This window comes from Cricetulus griseus, chromosome 2, assembly GCF_003668045.3.
Source record: "Cricetulus griseus strain 17A/GY chromosome 2, alternate assembly CriGri-PICRH-1.0, whole genome shotgun sequence".
Lineage (NCBI taxonomy): Eukaryota > Metazoa > Chordata > Mammalia > Rodentia > Cricetidae > Cricetulus > Cricetulus griseus.
The window spans coordinates 455,462,237-455,483,074 of record NC_048595.1 but is presented as its reverse complement, the minus strand read 5'-3'; the positions used below and the strand labels follow the sequence as shown (position 1 = coordinate 455,483,074).

At 46.6% G+C, this 20,838-nt stretch overlaps 1 protein-coding gene across 1 annotated transcript in view; it reads left to right on the top strand.

Annotated features, from left to right (window-relative positions):
- The window catches only part of LOC100763208 (protein THEMIS3), a 49,020-nt gene extending 28,557 nt beyond the window's left edge, over positions 1-20,463 (top strand). The window contains exons 3-4 of the mRNA XM_035438859.1: positions 15,067-15,540; positions 19,442-20,463. Of these exons, the coding sequence (XP_035294750.1) occupies positions 15,067-15,540; positions 19,442-20,463 (1,496 nt within the window). The remainder of the gene's footprint in view (positions 1-15,066; positions 15,541-19,441) is intronic.
- Positions 20,464-20,838: the final 375 nt, after the last annotated feature.

Below are 20,838 nucleotides of genomic sequence, written 5' to 3'. Positions count from 1 at the left end.
GTGCCTTCCTCCCCTCCCACTCTTCCTGTTTTCTTTCTTTCCCTTTCCATGCAGTTCCATACACACACATACACACAAAACACACAGATATACACACATACATATGCACACATTTACACACACAAACACACACATACACACAAAACACACAGATATACACACATACATATACACACATATGCACACACAAACACACACATACACACAAAACACACAGATATACACACATACATATACACACATATGCACACACAAACACACACATACACACAAAACACACAGATATACACACATACATATACACACATTTACACACACAAACACACACATACACACAAAACACACAGATATACACACATACATATACACACATATGCACACACAAACACACACATACACACAAAACACACAGATATACACACAAACACACACATACATATACACACATTTACACACACATACACACATACATATACACACACACAGACACACACATGCATATACAGATACACACACATACACACATACATATACACACGTACACATAAAACATACACATACATATACACAGACACACAAACACACATACAAAGTACACACAGAGAGAGACTTCTTTCTCTACCCAAGTTCTAACTCCTCCAAAGCAGCCACTCTGTTAGCTTTCTTCTGCTTTGTCTCCATATTTCTAAGTGAAATGCACCCTTCATTTCCGCTGGGGTTTGCTCAAGGATCCCCTGGGAATACTAAAATCTACAGATACCCAAGTAAGTCCTTTATACACAAACCACAGGATTTGCATTATGTATCTCTTAAATCTAGGTGACTTACACTCCCTGATACAATGTAAATACTATGAGAATCATTGTTGCACTGCCTTGTTTAGGGAATAATAAAAAATAAAATCTGTCTGTGTCCAATACAGATGAAATGTTTTCCCAGGGATTTTCAGTTCTCAGCCAAGTCATCAGCCAAGGTGAGCTTGCAGGCGTAGAGGAGCACCAGCACTGGCCTTCTTGATACCTGCCTCACGTTTAGATAGTTTCTGTTTCAGAAGGCAGAAATATGGACCTCTTTATCTTTCTACCCTAGTCTACATAAACACACACAGGATTTACATAGTTACAATTATTCACAGCTGAGGCACAGAGTAGGATGCTAAATTACTCCTCTTTTGTAACTTTTTTTTTTTTTTTGAGGGAAGGTCTTACTATGTATCATAAGCTAGCCTAGAACTCATTGTATAGTCCAGGTTGGCCTTGAACTCATGGTCCTGTTGTCTTGGCCTCTGGAGTACTTGCATCGCAGGTGTACACCATCATGCCTAGCTGACATAGCTCTTTTGCATCAGTGGCAAACTTCTCCTCAAATCTTCTGCCATTCCTGTTCCCCGGTCTGTCCAAAGGCCTCAGGATGATCCGTGTGTCTTTCCTATGTCCTTTTCTTGTACCTAAGCCCTCTCCCAACCTTGCCCACTTTGCTGGCACCCTCCTCACATGCCTGCACTTCTCTCCCTGGGTGGATTCCTGATGCTCCTTGTGGTCCACCCTCTAATTTGAGGAGGAGACATCTCCTAGCAGCTTTATTAGAAAGAGTGAGTGGAGAGCAAAGTTTGAGCCTTAGACACGTAAAAAAATCCCCTTGCCAATGACACCACTGACAGCCCACCCTTGTTACACCACCTACTCCTGGCCACTCCCAAAGTCCCCGTCTCCAAATACCACTAACAGATGAACCAGAAGTGAGTTTCCCACACCTGGAATCTCAGGGCACACACTGAAGCTGCAGCAGCCACCTGTGCAGACTTTGGTGAATGAGTGGAGTGAGGCAAAGGTGAGCAGAGGCTGACGAAGTGGCCCAGAGCTGGCCTGGACGAGGCAGAAATGATCACCCTAAAGAGAATCAGGTACACTCAAGACATGCTTAAGAGACCCACTGGAACCTGGTGATGGATTGGATGAAAGTTGAGACTCCAGCCTGAGTCCTGGCTTCTGACTTTAGAGTGGGGGGGGGGGTAATCTCGTTGTGTTTGCTTCCGAAGGAAGGGATGGAGGGGAAAGAACACATCTGGGAGGAAGGTCAGGACTTTCAGTTTGCAGTGTTAGTTATACTAATAACTAAAGATGGCTGAGGATGCCAAGTGGGTGCAACCATTTAGTCTCAGATCCCACATTTGTGAAACAGATTGAGTAAAATAATCTCAGTGCTACACACACACACACACACACACACACACACACACACACACACACAAAACAACCACTTCACCACTTCACCTGCCTGTCAACACCCCGGTCTAAGTAGTGTCTCTACAGAATCTCAGGGGCGAGACCTGGTAGAGACGGCTGGATAATAATATTAGAGCCAAGGGAACTCAGGCAACCCCTGAGGAGAAAGCCTGCAAAGGAGGCTTCAGCCTGCCTGAGCCTTGAGGGATGTTGCTAATGACCAGATTTCGTGCCTGTGGAGAAAAGAAAGCCCCCAACCATTTGCCTTCTCTGGGCATTTTTTTTTTCCTTTTTTGGTTTTTTGAGACAAAGTTTCTCTGTGTAGACCTGCCTGACCTGCCTGGCTGTCCTGGAACTTGCTATGTAGACCAGGGTGTCCTGGAATTCATCAATACCCTCCTGCCTCTGCCTCCTGAGTGCTGGGATTAAAGGTGTGCACACCATGAGCAGTCCAGTCTGGACTCTTTCAAAGGCAGGCAGAGTGGACAGAAAACCTGGGAATCGAGAACTGACTCAAGCTTGCCCCCTGGTGGTGAAGTGTGTCTGACAGGAAAAAAAACTGCAAGTCTTGATAAAAGAAACCACGACATCCCTGCCCCCCCCACACACAATCATATGGAGAGTGAGTGTGTGTGTGTGTGTGTGTGTGTGTGTGTGTGTGAGTGGGGGGTGAGTGTGTGTGTGTGTGTGAGTGTGTGTGTGTATGTGAGTGTGTGTGTGTGTGTGAGTGTGTGTGTGTATGTGTGTGTGAGTGTGGGGGGTGAGTGTGTGTGTGTATGTGTTATGAGTGTATGTGTGAGTGTGTATGTGTGTGTGAGTGTGGGGGGTGAGTGTGTGTATGTGTGTGTGAGTGTGGGTGTGTGTGTGTGTATGTGTGTGTGTGTATGTGTGTGTGAGTGTGTGTGTGAGTGTGAGTGTGTGAGTGTGGGGGTGAGTGTGTGTGTGTATATGTGTGTGTGAGTGTGTGTGTGTATGTGTGTGTGAGTGTGTGGGGGTGAGTGTGTGGGGGTGAGTGTGTGTGTATGTGTGTGTGAGAGTGTGTGTGAGTGTGGGGGTGAGTGTGTGAGTGTGTGTGTGTATGTGTGTGTGAGTGTGTGTGAGTGAGTGTGTATTTGTGTGTGTGAGTGTGTGTGAGTGTGTGTGTGTGTGAGTGTGTGTGTGTGTATGTGTGTGTGTGTTGCTTTTTTTGTTTGTTTTTTTCAAGACAGGGTTTCTCTGTGTAGCTTTGGAGCCTATTCTGCACTCATTCTGGAGACCAGTTAGTTGTCCTGGAACTAACTCTTGTAGACCAGGCTGGTCTCGAACTCACAGAGATCCGCCTGCCTCTGCCTCCCTAGTGCTGGGATTAAAGGTGTGCACCACCTGTGACCCCAGTGGCAGGGGTCAGGAACCCACTTCTGGCCTTAGCAGACCTGTACTCATGTGCACAAACCCACACACACACACATGATGAAAAACCTTCTAAAATTGTTTTTTGAAAAAACACTGACATGTCACACTGAACCCCACTAGCAATGTACAGTCAGTACATGTCAACAATTTAAAACGCAGTTGGACGTGGTGGCCCACACCTTTAGGCCTAGTTCCCAGGAGGCACAGGCATGGGGATTTCTGTGATTTTTAAGCCATCCAGGTCTGTATAGTAAGACCGTCTTGAAAATAAATAAAAGGAATTTAGAAACCATTGGAAAGTAATGGTTTGCAGTTGACAGGTGATTCTGCCATGTAGCATGTTCTTGAAACAGTGATGGAAAACATAACTGTGTGGAGGGAGTTAAAGAGGAGTCCTCTGTCTCCGTGATTCTTGAGGAGCCGTCAAACGCAAGCTCCCAGGTTTGCCCACTCGTATTTACAGTACAGTGGGGATCAGAGCAGTGAGCCCAAACAGCAGTGAATGCCCCCCCCCCGCCAAATTAAGTCATTCAAACAGGAAGCAATTTGCTGTCACCTTTTAGTATAAGATTGGGTGGGTTCCTCAGCTTCTTTATTTTTCTCATCGAGATAAGTACGTTTTCTGCCCCACTGGGTATCAGGCTAATTTCCAGCTTCTTGCGTATTAAAAATAAATTTAGGAACTACAACTGGATTAAAAAGGAGACCTGTTGCTTACTCAAACAATTTCATCTTAAACAATTTAATTTTCAAAATTGCAGCGTAAACAAAAAGTGAACAAGATTGTTTTAATTTTCAAATTACATGTTTCTAAAAACCAGCACCTGGGGAAGTCTGAGGCCAGAAGAGTCCTCCACTGTGAGTCCTAACTAGTCCTGTGTGAGGGCAAATAATGAAGTTCTAATACTGAGATTTTTTTTTTTTTAGAGACTGTACCACGTTGTGCCTCAATTCCACCTAAAAACAACCTCAGCTGCATATTAATTTTCTCAAAGTATGCTTTTCTCAAAAATAAGAAAGCCTCCAACTTTGTTGTACGGTGTTTCTATAGCATTTGGTGTAAGACAAACTACAAGAAATACAAAGCAGTAAAAGCGCTGGGGATAACTTCATCCACTTGGGGAAGGTATCTGTCACGTGCTTGTGTAAAGAAATGGAGCAATACGGAGAAACGCCAAAGAGTGAAGACCAGGGTTGGGTTGTGTCGCCTGGAGATAGTGTGGCTAGCATTTGCCAGGCTCACACAGTCTTTTTCTTTGTTCTTTCCTGTGCCCTCAGTGCCACACGCAAACTCAATCCCAGACGCTCGTCACTAGTGCACTCTGCCTTGAAAGTCTTTCCCTCTGAACATATCACCAGCAGCTGCTTTTGCCATCTTACCGCTCACAATCATTAACATCTACATAACACTCTGAGCTAGCACCACATCGATACTTGCTAAACGACCTCCAGTACCTGAGCCAAGTGTGTGTTTTCCAGCTACAAATGAGGGTGCCATGGACAGTGTGTATGCCTGGGTTCATCTCCAATGACGTCCTCGGGATGCATTTCTAAACATAGAGCAGATGTGTCAGGAAAACGCTGCACACATTTGAGTTTCCCTTCACTTGTAGAGCAGTTGTACCCAAAATGGAGCAAAGCGCACCCACCCCCTGCCCTCACATCTCGGAAATAGCTGCTGGACACCGCAGTGACTCAGATTTGCGCCCAGAGTCTGCCTTTCTGGGAGTCATAGTCGGTGCTGACCATTCTGACAATGGACAAATGCATAATGATAGGTTGCCCGTCGCTGCCCTAAAAATCTACGCTTTTACACACTCCCAAAGTGAGTCAAATACGCCAAAGATGGAACAATTTGTACTTGGCTGGTGTGTGAAAATGCCTGTGTCTCTGAATTGTGAGATTGATTGTGAATTGTCTCTGAGTGATGACGTCTCACTTTGATTGTGAATTGTCTCTGAGTGATGACGTCTCACTTTGATTGTGAATTGTCTCTGAGTGATGACGTCTCACTTTGATTTTCTTTACTGCATTCTCATGAGACAGTGTTATACATCAGTTCATGCCTTCTGTCTCCTCACCTGTTTGGTTTACAATCTTGGTGTTTGAGGCAGTAGCTCAAACTCTTGCCTCAGCCTCTCTCAGATGGCAGAGGCATGTCACCACACTAGGCTGCCTTTGCCCCTTTGTAAATTGAGTATTCCTACTTTTCAATTTGCAAGAATTGTTTATGTCATCCACTTTGGTGTAAGTCACAAATATTTCTCCTAGCTCGGAGAGGGTCTTTTATCTCCTTGTATTTAATGGGAGCAATTTGGCTGCTTTTAACAATGAGATGTTTTAATTCTTACAGATTCAACTCCATGGAAAATTAATTGGCTCTGAATATTTGAAGCTAGGTTTTTTTTAAATGGTGACTTTTAAATTTAATTGACATAAACAACATATAAATCTGCATTCCTTCACGTCGAAGGAAACACAGACATGAAACAATAACACATCATTTTAAACCCACCCAAGTATAAAACCAGTGTGACTTATTGCTTATAATGATGAATATAAATAAATTCTCTACCACAGTGCCAGGGATGGGTAAGTTCAGAGCCTTCTGGGGAGAACAGCATGTCATTGCCTATTCTTATTCAAAACACATATATATGCCCTTTGACTCAGCAACTCTTCTGCCATGGCCTATATTTATCCTTGTGGAAGTCTACCAAGATGTACATGTGAGAGGCGTGTGGCAGAGCTGTGTGTAACAGAAGAAAGGTAGGAACTCGACAGAGGCTAATGTCGTGGTTAGTTTCTGATAAACACCATGTTAAGCACCTCGTGATATAAACTGACTAAATCTTCCTCCTGTTAAAATACAGAAAATTCAGAGACTGCAATTCCAGCCAGCTTTTAAAAGTAGGAGAACCATCCACTTACAATTCCAAAGTTGAAGAGCCCAGCTGAGGTATAGCACACTAGCAGATGTCATCAGAGGCACAGAGCTTTCCTTGGTGAGCTCTGCCATTTCTGGATTAGTTAAACTCTCTCTCAGTTGCTTGAGTCTGCCCAGTGGAGAGAAGTGGATAGAAGGCAGTGTTTAACAGTCACCCCAAACCTGAACCCTAAGCCCCAACCTTCAGTCTAAGTCAACCCCGCTATCCATTCCTAGATCAGCAACCATCTCCAGTTAGATGGGCTTAGGCTAACTGGTACCTGATGGGGGACGTCCTTCTGTATATATGTTTCTCTTATTGGTTGATGAATAAAACAATGACTGGTCAGTAACCAGGCAGGAAGGATAGGTGGGGAGGGGATGCAGAGAGGAGACACCAGGGAGACACCATGGGGAGGTAGGACACCCGGGCATTCTCCGGTAAGATAAGGCCATGTGGAAATGCACAGATTAATAGTTATGGGTTAATAATTAAGAGAGAGCTGCCCAGGAAAAAGCCTGAGCCATCGGCCAAACAATTTATAATTAATATAAGCCTCAGTGTGTTTCCTTGGGACTAAAAGGCTGCGGGATCTGGCGGAACAGGAACTTCCGTCCACAGGTACCCTCTTCTGGAGCCAGGAGGAGAGGGAATTAATGGAAACGGAGTTGGGATGTGTTAAGGAAGGAAGAAATGATGTTATAAAGGCAACATAAACACCCGCCAGTAAGAGACAGGTATAGTGCACTCAGAGCATCCGTGCTGTGAGAGCATCCGTGCTGCGGAAACTTCTGCACTGTTACAAACAAGGCATCTGTGTGTGGTGACATGGAGGAAACCTCTAACACACATTAATCTTTGGAAAATGATAGTAGACCGCATATCTATTATTTGGCAGAAACTGATAAACTGATTAACTTTGTATACATAGGGAACTGCCGGGGTAATACTAAGGGGTGAGAATGAAATGAGGTATAAATAGGAAAGTGTGACAGAAATTCTGAAAGGTGAGCACATGTAAGGACTTGCATTTGGTGATGTCGGGGCTGAACCCAGGCCCTCACGCATGCCAAGCTTGCTCTCTGCTGCACTGCGCTGCGTCCCAGCTCCTGAGAGGCATTCTGAGTATGGAAAAAAAGGTTTTCTTGGTGGCTTAGGAAGGCAGAGTAGTGACCTGACATACCCAGGTCTGAATTCCTAGGAACTGTAAATGTGGTTTTGCAAATGTGATTAAGGAAAGATCTTGAGCCGGGCGTTGGTGGCGCACGCCTTTAATCCCAGCACTCAGGAGGTAGAGGCAGGTGGATCTCTGTGAGTTCAAGGCCAGCCTGGTCTCCAGAGCGAGTGCCAGGATAGGCCCCAAAGCTACACAGAGAAACCCTGTCTCGAAAACAAACAAACAAACAAAAAGGCCTTGATTTGGAGAAGTGATTGTGAATAATTGATGGGAGTCAGATGTGCTCATCCTGGAGCCAGTCCCCTGAGGATACCCAGAAGCGATCACATTATCTACCAAGCCCGGTAAGTGGGACTTGAACAGGCAGGGGACTGAAAAAGTGTCCTCACCCACAGGACATGAACAGCCACCTAGGAGTGACTGGACCTCACTCAAGGCCAGCAGCCCTGGAACAGGGGCACCTGCCAGCACAGAAGCAGAAGCCTGGATGGGAGGGACATTAATGTGACATCTCCATACATGGTCCTTATGCCCACACCTGTGTAATAAAAGGTTCATGCACATATCATGCCTTAACCTGCAAGGAGTTCAGAGGCCAGGCTTCGCACAGACAGAGGCGGGAGGCAGCTGTGCACACCGCTCTGAGGCTGGGATCTCTGTGCAGTGTCCCTTCCAGGCTCCCATGATAGGAATCCAGGACACCAGCCTCAAGGGTGCTTTTGTTCACTTGCCTAAAGCAACTCGAATGTTGTGCTGCTGACACTGTAGTTCTGAGTAAGCATGGGTGAGCATGGTCCGGGGGTGTCTTAGGGATACAACCACAAGCATAAGTCAGTGACTGAGTCCCCAGCCACCTCCACCAGCCGAGACAGGAGGAGTCATTTGACATATTAATTGACCTATTCAAAGTCACTTGAACCATAACAGTTAGCAACCCCTGCCTCAAAATAACTGTGGGAGTCCAGGAATGACCAATGGGATGGAGGAGGTAAGCCCACCATCCCCAGAGTGGCTGAGGTGCTGTCGGCCTGGGCGGCTGCCATGAGCCCTCACTATCTCCGCCAGGCCTTCTTCTCAGTCTTCTGCGACCAGACCTGAGGCTCCCCTGCTACCCCACCCTAAGTCACAAGCTCACCTTGTTCAGGTGTGGCCCTGGCTCTTAGACCACCAATTGCAGGCTCTACCTTTCCCCTTGACTATGTCTCCCTAGTCACAGACTTATTGTGCAGTGGACCGTGTGAAGAGTAGCATTATTTACACCTGACACTTGCTTTATGGACACAAACTTTGGCACCTTGCTTTTCCAAGAGTTCTGACTTCCTGTCATATACTCGACCAAATCTGCCAACGTGCTGTCAAGCAAAGAGCACACGCTATGCCAAGGCCAAACTGGATATCAACTCAGTCTGTGTGACCCGAGATGACAAGCACACCGTTTCACCCTGGAGGCTCCTTACATTCCCCACCTGCAGCAGGGAGGCGAACACCAGCCACCAGGCTGACAGAGGTTAAAAGAAACCATAGGACCACACTAGGGTGGTGACTGGCATTCAGTAGGTACTTAATAAATGCTCTTGACTGCCTGGTGAGCTTTTACAAGATCCTTTGAATGCTAAAGTTTAGATCTTACTATGATTTTCTTGACACAAGTGTCCCTTCTTAATAATAAAAGCCTTTGTGGCACTAAAAGAGAAATGAGTGATGAGGCCGGACAGTGCCTGGGGCTGCGGTGTTTCTGTTCCTTCTTTGCCATGTCAGGATGACTCCGGCAGGTGACAGAGCAGCAGCTAAGACTCCTGAGTTTAATGCAGTGGACAGAACCTGCTGTTGCGTTTCTGCAGGCAGGCATTCCCACATGCCTAGGTGAGTAACTCCTTCTGGTAACAAGAACAGCAGCATCTTCCAGCTCCCAGGACCCAGATGGAGCAGTTCAAATGACAGACGGCAACCTCCTGCCGGTTACAGTGATTTCCACTATGGTTTCCACTTGCCTTCAGTCAGCCTTTGCTGAAGGGAGTTCAGCAGGATGCAGACAGCCAGCAGCCATGGAGAGGAGGAAAGGGGGCATTTTAAATGCAAGGAAGGCATTGGGGGTGGGGAGGCTATGCAGCTTTGCCACATCCTCCCATTGGTATGCTCCTCCGTGCCTGGTTTCTTCTGAGAAGAAGTCCCAGAGACATTGCTTGAGTAGAGCTGTTGTTTGTTTTGGTTTTCAGTTTTACAGGAGCATATTTTGCATATCATACGGTTCACTCATTTCCTGTGTAGAACTCAACTGCCTGGGCACTGGTATAAGTCAGGGTTTGTTGTTGTTGTTTGTTTCTTCATTTTTGGTTTTTTGTTTTTCAAGACAGGGTTTCTCTGTGTAGCCCTAGCTGTCCTGGCACTCGCTCTGGAGACCAGGATGGCCTCGAACTCACAGAGGTCCTCCTGCCTCTGCCTCCCGAGTGCTGGGATTAAAGACATGCGCCACCACTGCCCATGGTATAAATCAGTTTTAGGGCATTTTTGGTAACTGCCTGAGATCCTCAACTGTTTGTCTCCTGTCCCCTGTCCCCAGCAACCACCAATCTACGGATGTCCTCTGAGAAACACTGTTACCTGGGAGGGAAGATTTTTAAAGCCTTTTTCTGTCTGGAACACATCCCACTGTATTTATGACCATAGTTTGCTGACCCCGCCTCCTGGAAAGACATACTCAGGTTTCTCCTGTCTTGGCTGCCATGAAAAATGCAGCATGGAGACTGATGAAGCCATGTCTCCGTAAGCTCTCGTCCTGAGTCCCTCCTTTCTACACCTAGGAGGAGAGCCACTGGATTGTGTGGTGAGTCACCACCGTCTTAACTTCCACAGGGGCCATATTACATTTCATTCCCACCAGCAACATGACTATCACTCCCTTCCTGCCTCACCAGCACCAGAGACTTCTGCGTGCTTCTCAGGGAGTGTGCGTTTGCACGTGTGTGCGCACGTTTTCGTGTGTGTGGTGTGTGTGTGTGTGTGTGTGTGTGTGTGTGTGTGTGTCTTTAGGATTTATTATATTTTTAGTTGTTTATGTGTAGAGAGGGTCTGCGTGAGTACAGGTACCCTCAGAGGCTAGAAGGCAGCTTTGGATCCCCTGGCACTGGAGCTATGGCTGTTGTGAACCACCCAATAAAGATGCTGGGAAGAGAACACAGGCCCCCTGCAAGAAACAGCACATGCTCTTAAACGCGGTGCCATCTCTCCAGACACAGTCTAGCTGGTGTGCAGTGGTCATCTCTAACTACTTGATCACATTTTTATGTCATTTATTGGTCATCTGTCCCCTCTGGAAACTATCTATTCAAACTTTTTAACTCTTTTTTAATCAGATCGCTGCTCTGATGTTGCGTCACGGGTGTTCTTTCTATATGACTTGGCAGCATTTTCAACCCATCCTATGGATTGTATTTTCACTTTTTTTTTGAGACAGGATCTCTCTACATAGTCCTGGCTGTCCTGGAACTCATGCTTTAGACCAGGCTAGCCTCGAACTCACAGAGATTTACCTGGCTCTGCCTCCAGAGTGCTGGGATTAAAAGCATGTGTCCCTACACCTAGCTTGTCTCTTGGTTTCTTGATAGAGTTCTTTGATGTAGAAAATATTTTAATATTTTTGAAGTCCAATTTATTAGTCCTTTTTTTGACACTGATGCCTTAGCATTTAGTGGGGAAACACTGCTTTTTTACTAAAAAAAAAAAAAAAAAAAAAAAAAAAAAAAAAAAACCATAGATGCCCAGTGTGGTGATCCTCATCTTTAGTCCCAGCACCTAGGAGGCAGAGGCAGGCAAATCTGAGTTTGAGGCCAGCCTGGTCTATGTAGTGAGTTCCAGGACAGACAGGGCTATGTAGGAAGACTTTGTCTCACAAACTAACAAATAAATAAATATTACCAAAGGAAATTAGTCAACTTATGAAAATGAAGAAAACAGAATTACCTGATGCCACAATGAGAACTGTAATTGTTTCTCTATAATTACTTTCTCCAAATACTCAGTTCTTTCTATCACATGTCTTGGTAAGGGTTAAATGTTCGTTGTTGCCACTGCTGAGTGTTTGTGAAGACTGAGATTCAAGCACTTGCTGGTTCCAGAGCTCAGTGTCCTGAGTGAGCTGAGAGGCATATTTATTAGAAAAGTCTTTTCAGTTCCAAGTGACAGAAAAGCAATTTAAAACAGCTTAGATAGCAAAGGGAAATTACTGGCTCATGCGACCAAAATGCTGAGGCGAAGAAGGGTGGCTTTAACTAGAGCCACTGTCTCTCAATTACTTGAGTCTTTTCTTTCCTCCTTGTTTTCCTCTCTGGACTGCAACCTGAATGTTCATCCCCCACCCCTACTTTATATGCTGAACCCCAGCCCTCACCGTGGTGGGAGGCGGTGCCTTCAGGCTGTGTTTAGCTCAAGTCCTGATGATAGTAATTTGTTTCCTTATAAAAGAGAGCCACCCTCACCTTTCATGTGATGTTATCAGGGAAGATGACCACCCATGAGCCAGGAAGCAGTCTCTCATTAGACAGCATGTCTGTTGGCAATTTCAGACTTCTCAGACCTTGGCACTAGAAATAGAGTCTTGTATTGTGTGTTTATGAACAGCCCAGTTTATAACAGTGTGGACAGTGAAAATTCTCGATGTCTCTCATTCTCTAAGTATCCTGGCTTTGGTTTAGACTTCCCTTTACCTATTGGCCCCATTCCTGAGTATTGTGTGTAGCTTCCTTTGTGTTGGGGGGGGGCGCGGGTATGGTGGGGGGAGGGCCATGAGATGTTGTTACAGAACTTATCTTACTATATTGTCCAAGTCCCGGTGAATGCTGTTAAGGTCTTTTTGGAACACATGCCCATCTCTAAATAAGTCTCCATGGTCAGGGAAAAATGGACCATTCTTAACTGATGGGTCATTAACTTGGGGGATTGCTTCTGTGCAACGAATCCACATATACACACAGAACACGCCCTAAACACTGTGAGCACATGACTGAACATGTGCCTGGTTTCCTTTGGTGACATCATTCTCTGTTAAGTTTGTTAGGATGTTTCTCATTAGTTAAGGATTTTTTTTAATATAAATGAAAACATTATACTCTTATAAAGATTTTTTTGACCCATGGAAATTTCCAATAGAAAAAACAATGACAAGATTTTGACATTGGGGGATGGTAACTTTATAGGGGGAAGAAGGTTTGTGTGTGCACACAGAAAGACAAAAATAGCATGCAAAGGGGACTCCATAAAGACATCGCCGGGGCAAGCACAAGCCAGGCGGACACTGGGTGACTCTGTGCCTCACACACGAAAATCAACTAAACACAGGCAAAGGAGATCCTAAGAAGCAAAGAGGCAAAACAACCTAATATTCGTCCTTTGTGCAAACCTGCCGGGAGGAACACAAGAAGCACCCAGATACGTCTGTCAGCTTCTCAGAATTCTCAAAGAAGTGCTCAGAAAGGTGGAAGACCATGTTTGCTAAAGAAAAGGGAAAATTTGAAGACATGGCAAAGGCTGGCAAGGCTCGTTATAAAAGAGAAATGAAAACCTACACCCCCCCACAAAAAGGGGAAACCAAAAAGAAGTTCAAGGACCCCAATGCACCCAGAGGCCTCCTTCAGCCTTCTTTTTGTTCTGTTCTGAGTATCATCCAAAAATCAAAGGAGACACCCAGGCTTGTCCATTGGTGGTGTTGCAGAGACACTGGGAGAGCTGTGGAGCAGCACTGCTGCAGAGGACAGGCAGCCCTGTGAAAAGAAGGGGGGGGGGGTCAAGGCAGAAAAGAGCAAGAAAAAGGAAGAGGAGGAGGAGGAAGAGGATGAGGAAGAGGAGGAAGAAGAGGAAGACGAAGAAGAGGATGATGAATAATTTGGTTCTAGTGCAGTTTTTTCTATTAAGCATTTAACCCATGTACACAGCTCACTCCTTTTTTTGTTTTTGTTTTTTCGAGACAGGTTTTCTCTGTGTAGCTTTGGAGCCTATCCTGGCACTCGCTCTGGAGACCAGGCTGGCCTCGAACTCACAGAGATCCGCCTGCCTCTGCCTCCCAAGTGCTGGGATTAAAGGCGTGCGCCACCAACGCCCGACACAACTCACACCTTTTAAAGAAAAAAATTGAAATGTAAGGCTGTGTAAGATTTTTAAACTGTACAGTGTCTTTTTTTTGTATAGTTAACACACTACCGAATGTGTCTTTAGATAACCCTGTCCTGGTGGTATTTTCAATAGCCACTAACCTTGCCTGGTACAGTCTGGGGGCTGTAAATTGGCATGGAAATTTAATGCAGGTCCTTGTTGGTGTACAGCACAAATTAGTTATATATGGGGATAGTATGGTTTTTTTTTTTTTTGTTTGGGGGTTTTTTTACATCTTTAGTTGTCTCTGATGCAGCTTATATGAAGATAATTGTTCTGTTAACTGAATACCACTCTGTAATTGCAAAAAAAAAAAAAATACAGCTGTTTTGTTGACATTCTGAATGCTTCTAAGTAAATACAATTTTATTAAAAAAGAATAGCATGCAAAAATAATAAAATGAGTGCTCATGACTAATCTTTCAGAAAGCAACAAGATATAAAAATGGTAGTGAACTGTCACTTGGGTGGCAGAGGCAGGCAGATTTCTGTAGGTTTGAGGCCAGCCTGGGCTACACAATGAGACTCACTCAGAGAGAGGTGGGGGGGAATTGATCCAGGCTGCAATGCCTGTGGGATCCGTCATGAGGCAGATGGCCACACAATCAGCAAGCGTTGGCTTTTCTCCTCATCTCTGCAAAGTCAGTCTTCAGACAGGGCAAGGACAGAGGGGTACTAGGTTCCAAAACTGTGACCCCAGAAATTCTAATCATCTCAATGATGTAAGAACAAAAATTGAGATAAACTGTACGAAGTCCAGAAAGGTCTGAGTGTTGCCGAGAATTTTGCGTGTTTGGGAGTAACTGCCAGGTATGTCTGTATTTGAGACCGTGAAGGGAAACAGGATGCAAGGAACAAAGAGCTAGGGACAGGTGTGGTCTGAGTGATGACAAGAGATACCTGGGGGTCTTGAGCACTAGAATGGCAGCTGGAGATGTGGTGGTCTTTGGGAAGGTGAGAGACTAGACAGACGCACAGCAGCCTTCTCCAAAGACAGAGATGCTCTCTTCTGGTTTGCGACAGAGGCTGCAGGATCGAGAAGGGCCGATTCTGCTGTCCTCTGTGTCCTTGGAACCCAGCAGGTGAGAGGTAAAATGGTAAAAGCCAACACTGTGCCTCCAAACGGTGTGGGGTTGGAGGCAGGCTCCACTATCCCTGTGCATGAAACCCTGAACATGCTTTTCTGTTGACTTCTCTGCAGGGAACTTCCAACTGATTGCAGATCCCGTGGCTTTTGAAACTGTGGCTGACTTAGTCAGGTCTGTCCGCCTTCCCCAAAGTCCCATGACCCACAGATGTCCTCCCCACTTCCAGAACTTAGTCCCCATCTCCATGGATGACGGGCCCACGAAGCTCAGGAGTGGAGAAACGCTGTCCTTAGTGGGCTTTGCAGAGAGTCAGGGGAGGAGGCTGCTTCAATGTGAGGTGCTGAGGAAGGACCCTCCCCTGAGGCTGCTCCTGCCCATGGACTGCAGGGGCCGCTTCCAGGAGTGCCAGGACCACCAGCTCTACTCCATTGACACCATCGTGAGGTGGAAGCTGCTCGCAGGGAGACAACGCAGAGTTCGGATGGAGGCAGGACATCGCCTGAGGCTTCTTAACCCCCTGGTTCCAGAGCGCTTTAATGGCCATCTAGTTTTGCACCCCCATTTCTCAGTGGTGGCACATCTGCCAGGTGAGTGAGGCAAAATAGTTGGGAGCATGCATTAGTCTGTTTTCTGTTGCTAGAACAAGAAAACTTGAGGCTGGGACAACTACAAAGAAATGAGGTTTCATAACTCCTGGCTTTGGAGACTGAAAGTCCAAATAGCATGGCACCAGCTCTGGCAGGGACTTCATGGCAGGTGGCATCATGGCAGCTGTAGCACCAGCGCTACCACACTTCTTACTGATTCAGGCGAGGGACCTGAGGAGTCAAATAAAGACAAGACAGTGAGCCATTCCTGCAAGGAGAATGCCATTTATTACAAAGGAGAGAAGGCTTATATACCAGACAGCAGGCATGGTGGAAAACTACCCAGGTCAGAAGTTCATGTCCCCAGATCCCTCCAGCAATAAGGATGGCTGGATATTTTTTATTCTTGCATTCAGGCCTTATCAGAAGGAGGGAAACAAGAATTAAGCTCCTAGTCACAATATGGTCAGCAGACCCCAATGGGGGAAGGGCCCAACAGGCAGCGTTTTTGCAAGACAAGAAGCAGCAGTGAGGAGGCAATATTATTGTTCTATACCCCTCTCTTGAGCACTAATTATCTTTTTTTGATATTTTTATTTAATTCAGAAACAACCTTATTTTACATATCAATCCCAGTTCCCTCTACCTCCCATCCTCCAATGCCCCCACTGACCCTCCAATCCCACCCCCATCCACTCCCCAGGGAGGATGAGGCCTTCCATGGGGGATCATCAAAGTCTGTCACATCATTTGGGGCAGGACCAAGACCTCCCCTGATGTATCTAGGCTAAGAGAGTGTCCCTCCATAGGCAATGGGCTCCCAAAGTCCATTTGTGCACTAGGGATAAATACTGGGTCCACGGTCAGAGGCCCCATAGACTGCCCAGCCCCTCCACATTCGGGGGGCCTGGTTTGGTCTTGTGTTGGTTTCCCAGCTGTCAGTCTGGAGTCTGTGAGCTCCCATTTGCTCAGGTCAGCTGTTTCTGTGGGTTTCCCCAGCATGGTCTTGACCCCTTTGCTCATCACTCCTCCGTCTCTACAACTGAATTCCAGGAGTTCAACTCAGGAGCACTAATCACCTTGATTCTACCATGTCTAATGTCTCCAGGGACCAGGTTTCCAGAACAGAAACTCTCGCAGGGCAAACACCCATGCCACAGGCAATAAAAGCAAGAATGCTGCCCCCTACAGGTGTGGAAGAGTGTTTGCTTCAAGAACGTGGGATGGAATAAACAGCAGTAGCTGCTGGCTGGGCAGGCAACTTGCCAAGGCCAAAGATTTGCAGATTGGTGGGTTGAGGAACCCCAGAAACAGATGTGAAGATTCCATTTTCAGAAAGTGGTCACATCTGCCCTCACTGGCTTCACGTGTTGATTTGTGAGGAACTATTGGATGCTGGAGACACACTCCCCCTTGGGGTGGGCTATCCTATCACACATCCACTCATCCCACACCCATTATTGCATTCTCATCTTCACATCTACTAAACACATTTCCTGCAGGGGACTTAAGATGCGTCAGTGTGATTCCCTTCATAAATATCCATACCGGGGTGACAGCCAGTTGGGCTGTGAGCAGATAATAAAAAAAGAAGTCTTCCCTTTGAGCGAATTTATTATTGATGCATTTTTTTCCATGTTACCATAAAAGCTAGTCCCTCACCGTCCATTAATTTTATGGTTTTGTTTATAGTCCATGGCAAAGCCAGACTCCATCTTCTCATAGGCCACAACACTTTATTGTCCTTTGCAGGAAAGAAATGCTGCGTTACATTAAGTGTGAATTTACAACAGCCTTAAAATTTTGCTTGCTGGAAGATTCCTTTAAGTAGGCTGTGTTTGCAAAAGGCTAATTTGGCTCGCTGAGAATTCATGGCTTCCGTTGTCCAGTTTCCAGTAGATGCTTTGCCTTGGTCTCTCATGCTACAGCTTTGTTTATTGGCTGTGTGTAGACTGACTACAGCGTGTTCCCCCAGCCCTCACTCCATGACGTCTCCATAGCTCATGTCTCTTATTCTCGGTCTACTTGGTCTTTGGGTAATGACGAGAACAGCCCTGTGTGTGACAGAAGTGGTTGGTCTATGGGTCCCAAGGGGACCTGGGGGTAAGGTCTCTCTCACACCTGTGTGCAGTTGTGTGGCCAACTCCAGAAGCGGCTCTCTTAGTCACCTAAAATCCAGGCTTCTTCCTAGCCCATTCTTGCTGAGCCCTTCCTCCCTCTGCCTCACTCTGGCTTCTGAGGTTTATAGCGCACGGCTTCTACTAAGATGAATGAATAGTGTTTATTGATAAAATACGAGGTAGGGCTGAGGCTGTGGTTCAATAGTAGATCGTATGCTTAGCAGGTGAGAAGCCCTGTCCAGTCCCTAGTACTGAAAGGGTGGGGAGGGCTTAGAGAGATGGCTCTGAGGTAAGAGCACTGGGTGCTCATCCAATGGGCCTGGGTTCAATTCCCAGCATACTTGGCAGCTCACAGTTCCAAGAGATCCTACGCCCTCTTCTGGCTCCTGTGGGCACTGCATGCATGTGAGTCATGTAGGCAAAACACCCATATACATAAAATTTTGTTTAAATTTTTAAATAAAAATAAGTAACATGGTACTGATTTCAAAGAGATGAAGAAATTGAAACTCCTTAAAATTTAAGTGTGACTCTATACCCAGCGCAGTGGTGTGTCCCTGTCATCCTGACTGCTTGGGAGACGTAGACAACAGGGTCAGTTGAGCACAGGAGTTTGGGGATAGCCTGGGAAACATAAGATTCTACTTCGAAAGGATGTTCTTTGTGGAACTGGAGACATGGCTCAGCAGTTAAGAGCACTTGTTGCTTTTGCAGAAGACCTGGGTTCAGGATCCAGCACTACACAATGGTGTACAACTGTTTGTAACTCTAATTCTGGGGGTTTCCATGCCCTCTTCTGGCCTCCATACATGGAGCACATGCATAAATGCAACCAAACACTCTTACACATAAATAAAAATGAAATATTTTTTTAATTTAAGCAAAAGAAATCTCAGGAAGCCTGAGGCGGACGGATGCTGGATTCAAGGCCACAGCCACACTCTGATGGTCTTGTGCTCATATTTTTTTAAATACAGTGATATAGAAATATGTATTTCTGCACCTAGCCCCATACCCCTCCCCACTCTAGACACCATCATTCTGCTCTAGCCTTCAGTGCCCCCTTCATCCAGCCCAGAGGCTGGGGCTGGCCTGGGAAGGCGGAGTCAACACACCCACCTTCCTTCCCAAGATAGTCAGCCAAGAAACAGAAGTTCTCAGAGAACTCAGGGAAGTGAGGGAAGAACACGACTCCCAACTACATTGCTGCCCAGGGCTCCAACCAGACTGTGCTGGACTCTGTAAGTGCACAGGGGAGGTTAACTGTTTTCTGGGGCTGTCACACATGCTCTGTCCAGAGACTTTTTTTTTTTTTTTCAATCCTGCATTAAATTCTTCTCAAATAATCTAGTTTGGAAGCCACTTGATTCTTCCAAGAGCTTTCAGATCTACAAGTCTTAACCACAGACAAGGACAGACAGAAAGAGCTTCCATTGCTGCCTGGGCTCTTGATGAGGATTGTGGGGGGAGCAGCACTCGGGGCTGCAACACACTCAGCTGTGTTCGTGCTTTCTAGACGGACCCCTCGTGTCCTTTATAATGAATGCAATTTCTCTCTTGCATCTACTCCGACAGCACCAGATACACGGACAGGTCACACAGCAAAAGAAGGCTTGAGCCATCCGGCCACTAGAGTCACTTGAACACTGCACGCAAATCTATCAGGCGACACGTTGCAGCCAAGGGGAGAGGGTTTTAAAGCTTAGACCCCATTAGCCACGCTTCCTTCCAAACCCACTCCTTCTCCAAAGCCTCACACAGTTTCCCTTTGACTTCCCCAGGTGCCATCCAGGTCAGCATCCCCTCCGACCTGGACATCCACATTACCGAGATTGCCTGCTTGGATCATAAGCCCTTTACGCTGACGACAATGAGACAAATATACAGCATGGAACCAAACAGATTCCCAGTGAGAATTAAAGTAATGAGTGTGACCCTGTCGGAGAACAAGGCACTCACAAAGCCTCTCAAGTGTGGGCAGCGCTTAACCATCCTCAGGGCGGAAGATGTGAAAAAGTTCGTGGCCACGGAGATTTCCCAAGGAAGGAAAGGCAGGCGTTTTCTCATCCCATACACCTACCAGGGCCTGGTACTTAGGAGGGGTCGATATTTTTATGCTGTCTCTGATGTCGCTGCAGCCATGCAACAAGGCCAGCTTTGCTTCCAGTCCTGCAGGGACTACAGCTCCTGCCTGGAGCCCCTGGCGTCTTTCACGGCCAATGAGAGCTTCCTGGCTCTGAAGAAGAGCGTGGTGTCTGCGGAGATGCACGGCGAGCTGCACAGGGTGGAGGTCCTCAAGTGCCTGAACATCGCCACCAAGGCCCAAGTCAAACTGCCCTTGTTCGCAGAAGGAGACTTCCGGGAGCTGTTTGCTGATGCCGGGCCGGGGACCCTGTGGGAGCTGTGCCAGGTCACAAAACTGCCATGCCACATCAGAGTGCTCAGCCCAGACCGCTCCATGGCCAGAGACCCTCTCCATGGAACCGAGGAGCTGAGAATTGAAAATATCGTCGTGGAGCAATGCCTCGTAGCCAAAGATGAAGCGTTCCTGGAGGACGTGGACGCTTCCGTAGACATATACAGGGAGTGGCCAGAAACCACATTTGAAATCCCGGTTGAGAAGTCCAACTGCGAGGTGGTGGTGCTAGAAGAGCGCTCGTGGATGGCTGATGTCGGGAAAGAGAGATGCGAGTCTCTCCAGAGCGTCCAGGAGATCACCGAGGAGGAATTGCTGGCCTTCAGTAATTGTGCGGTTATTCCCTGTCCACCGCCACCCCTTCCAAAGCCCAGAAGTTTGTCTTAAAACAGGAAGTGTGGCTTTGTTTACAGGACGCAGCATCCGCACACTCTGAAACTGAGTATTTGGGGTTCACTAGAACTGGAGTCGGGGGTGTTGCCACGGCGTATTATTTTCATCTCTCTTGTGCATCTGCTATAGGTTGTGTTAGCATTCTGTTACTGTGACGAGACAACCAATCCGTGAGGAAACAAGGTCCATCTGGGCTCACAGTTCCAAAGAGTTCAGTCCATGGTCACATGGCCCCACTGCCCTTAGGCCTGTGGCGTGGCAGAGCACCACAGAGGGAATACATAGTGAATAGAAGCTGCCCACCTCGTGACAGGTGGGAAGCAGAAAGGCTCCCATGTCCTGATGGGGAATGTACTGTGTATGTTTATC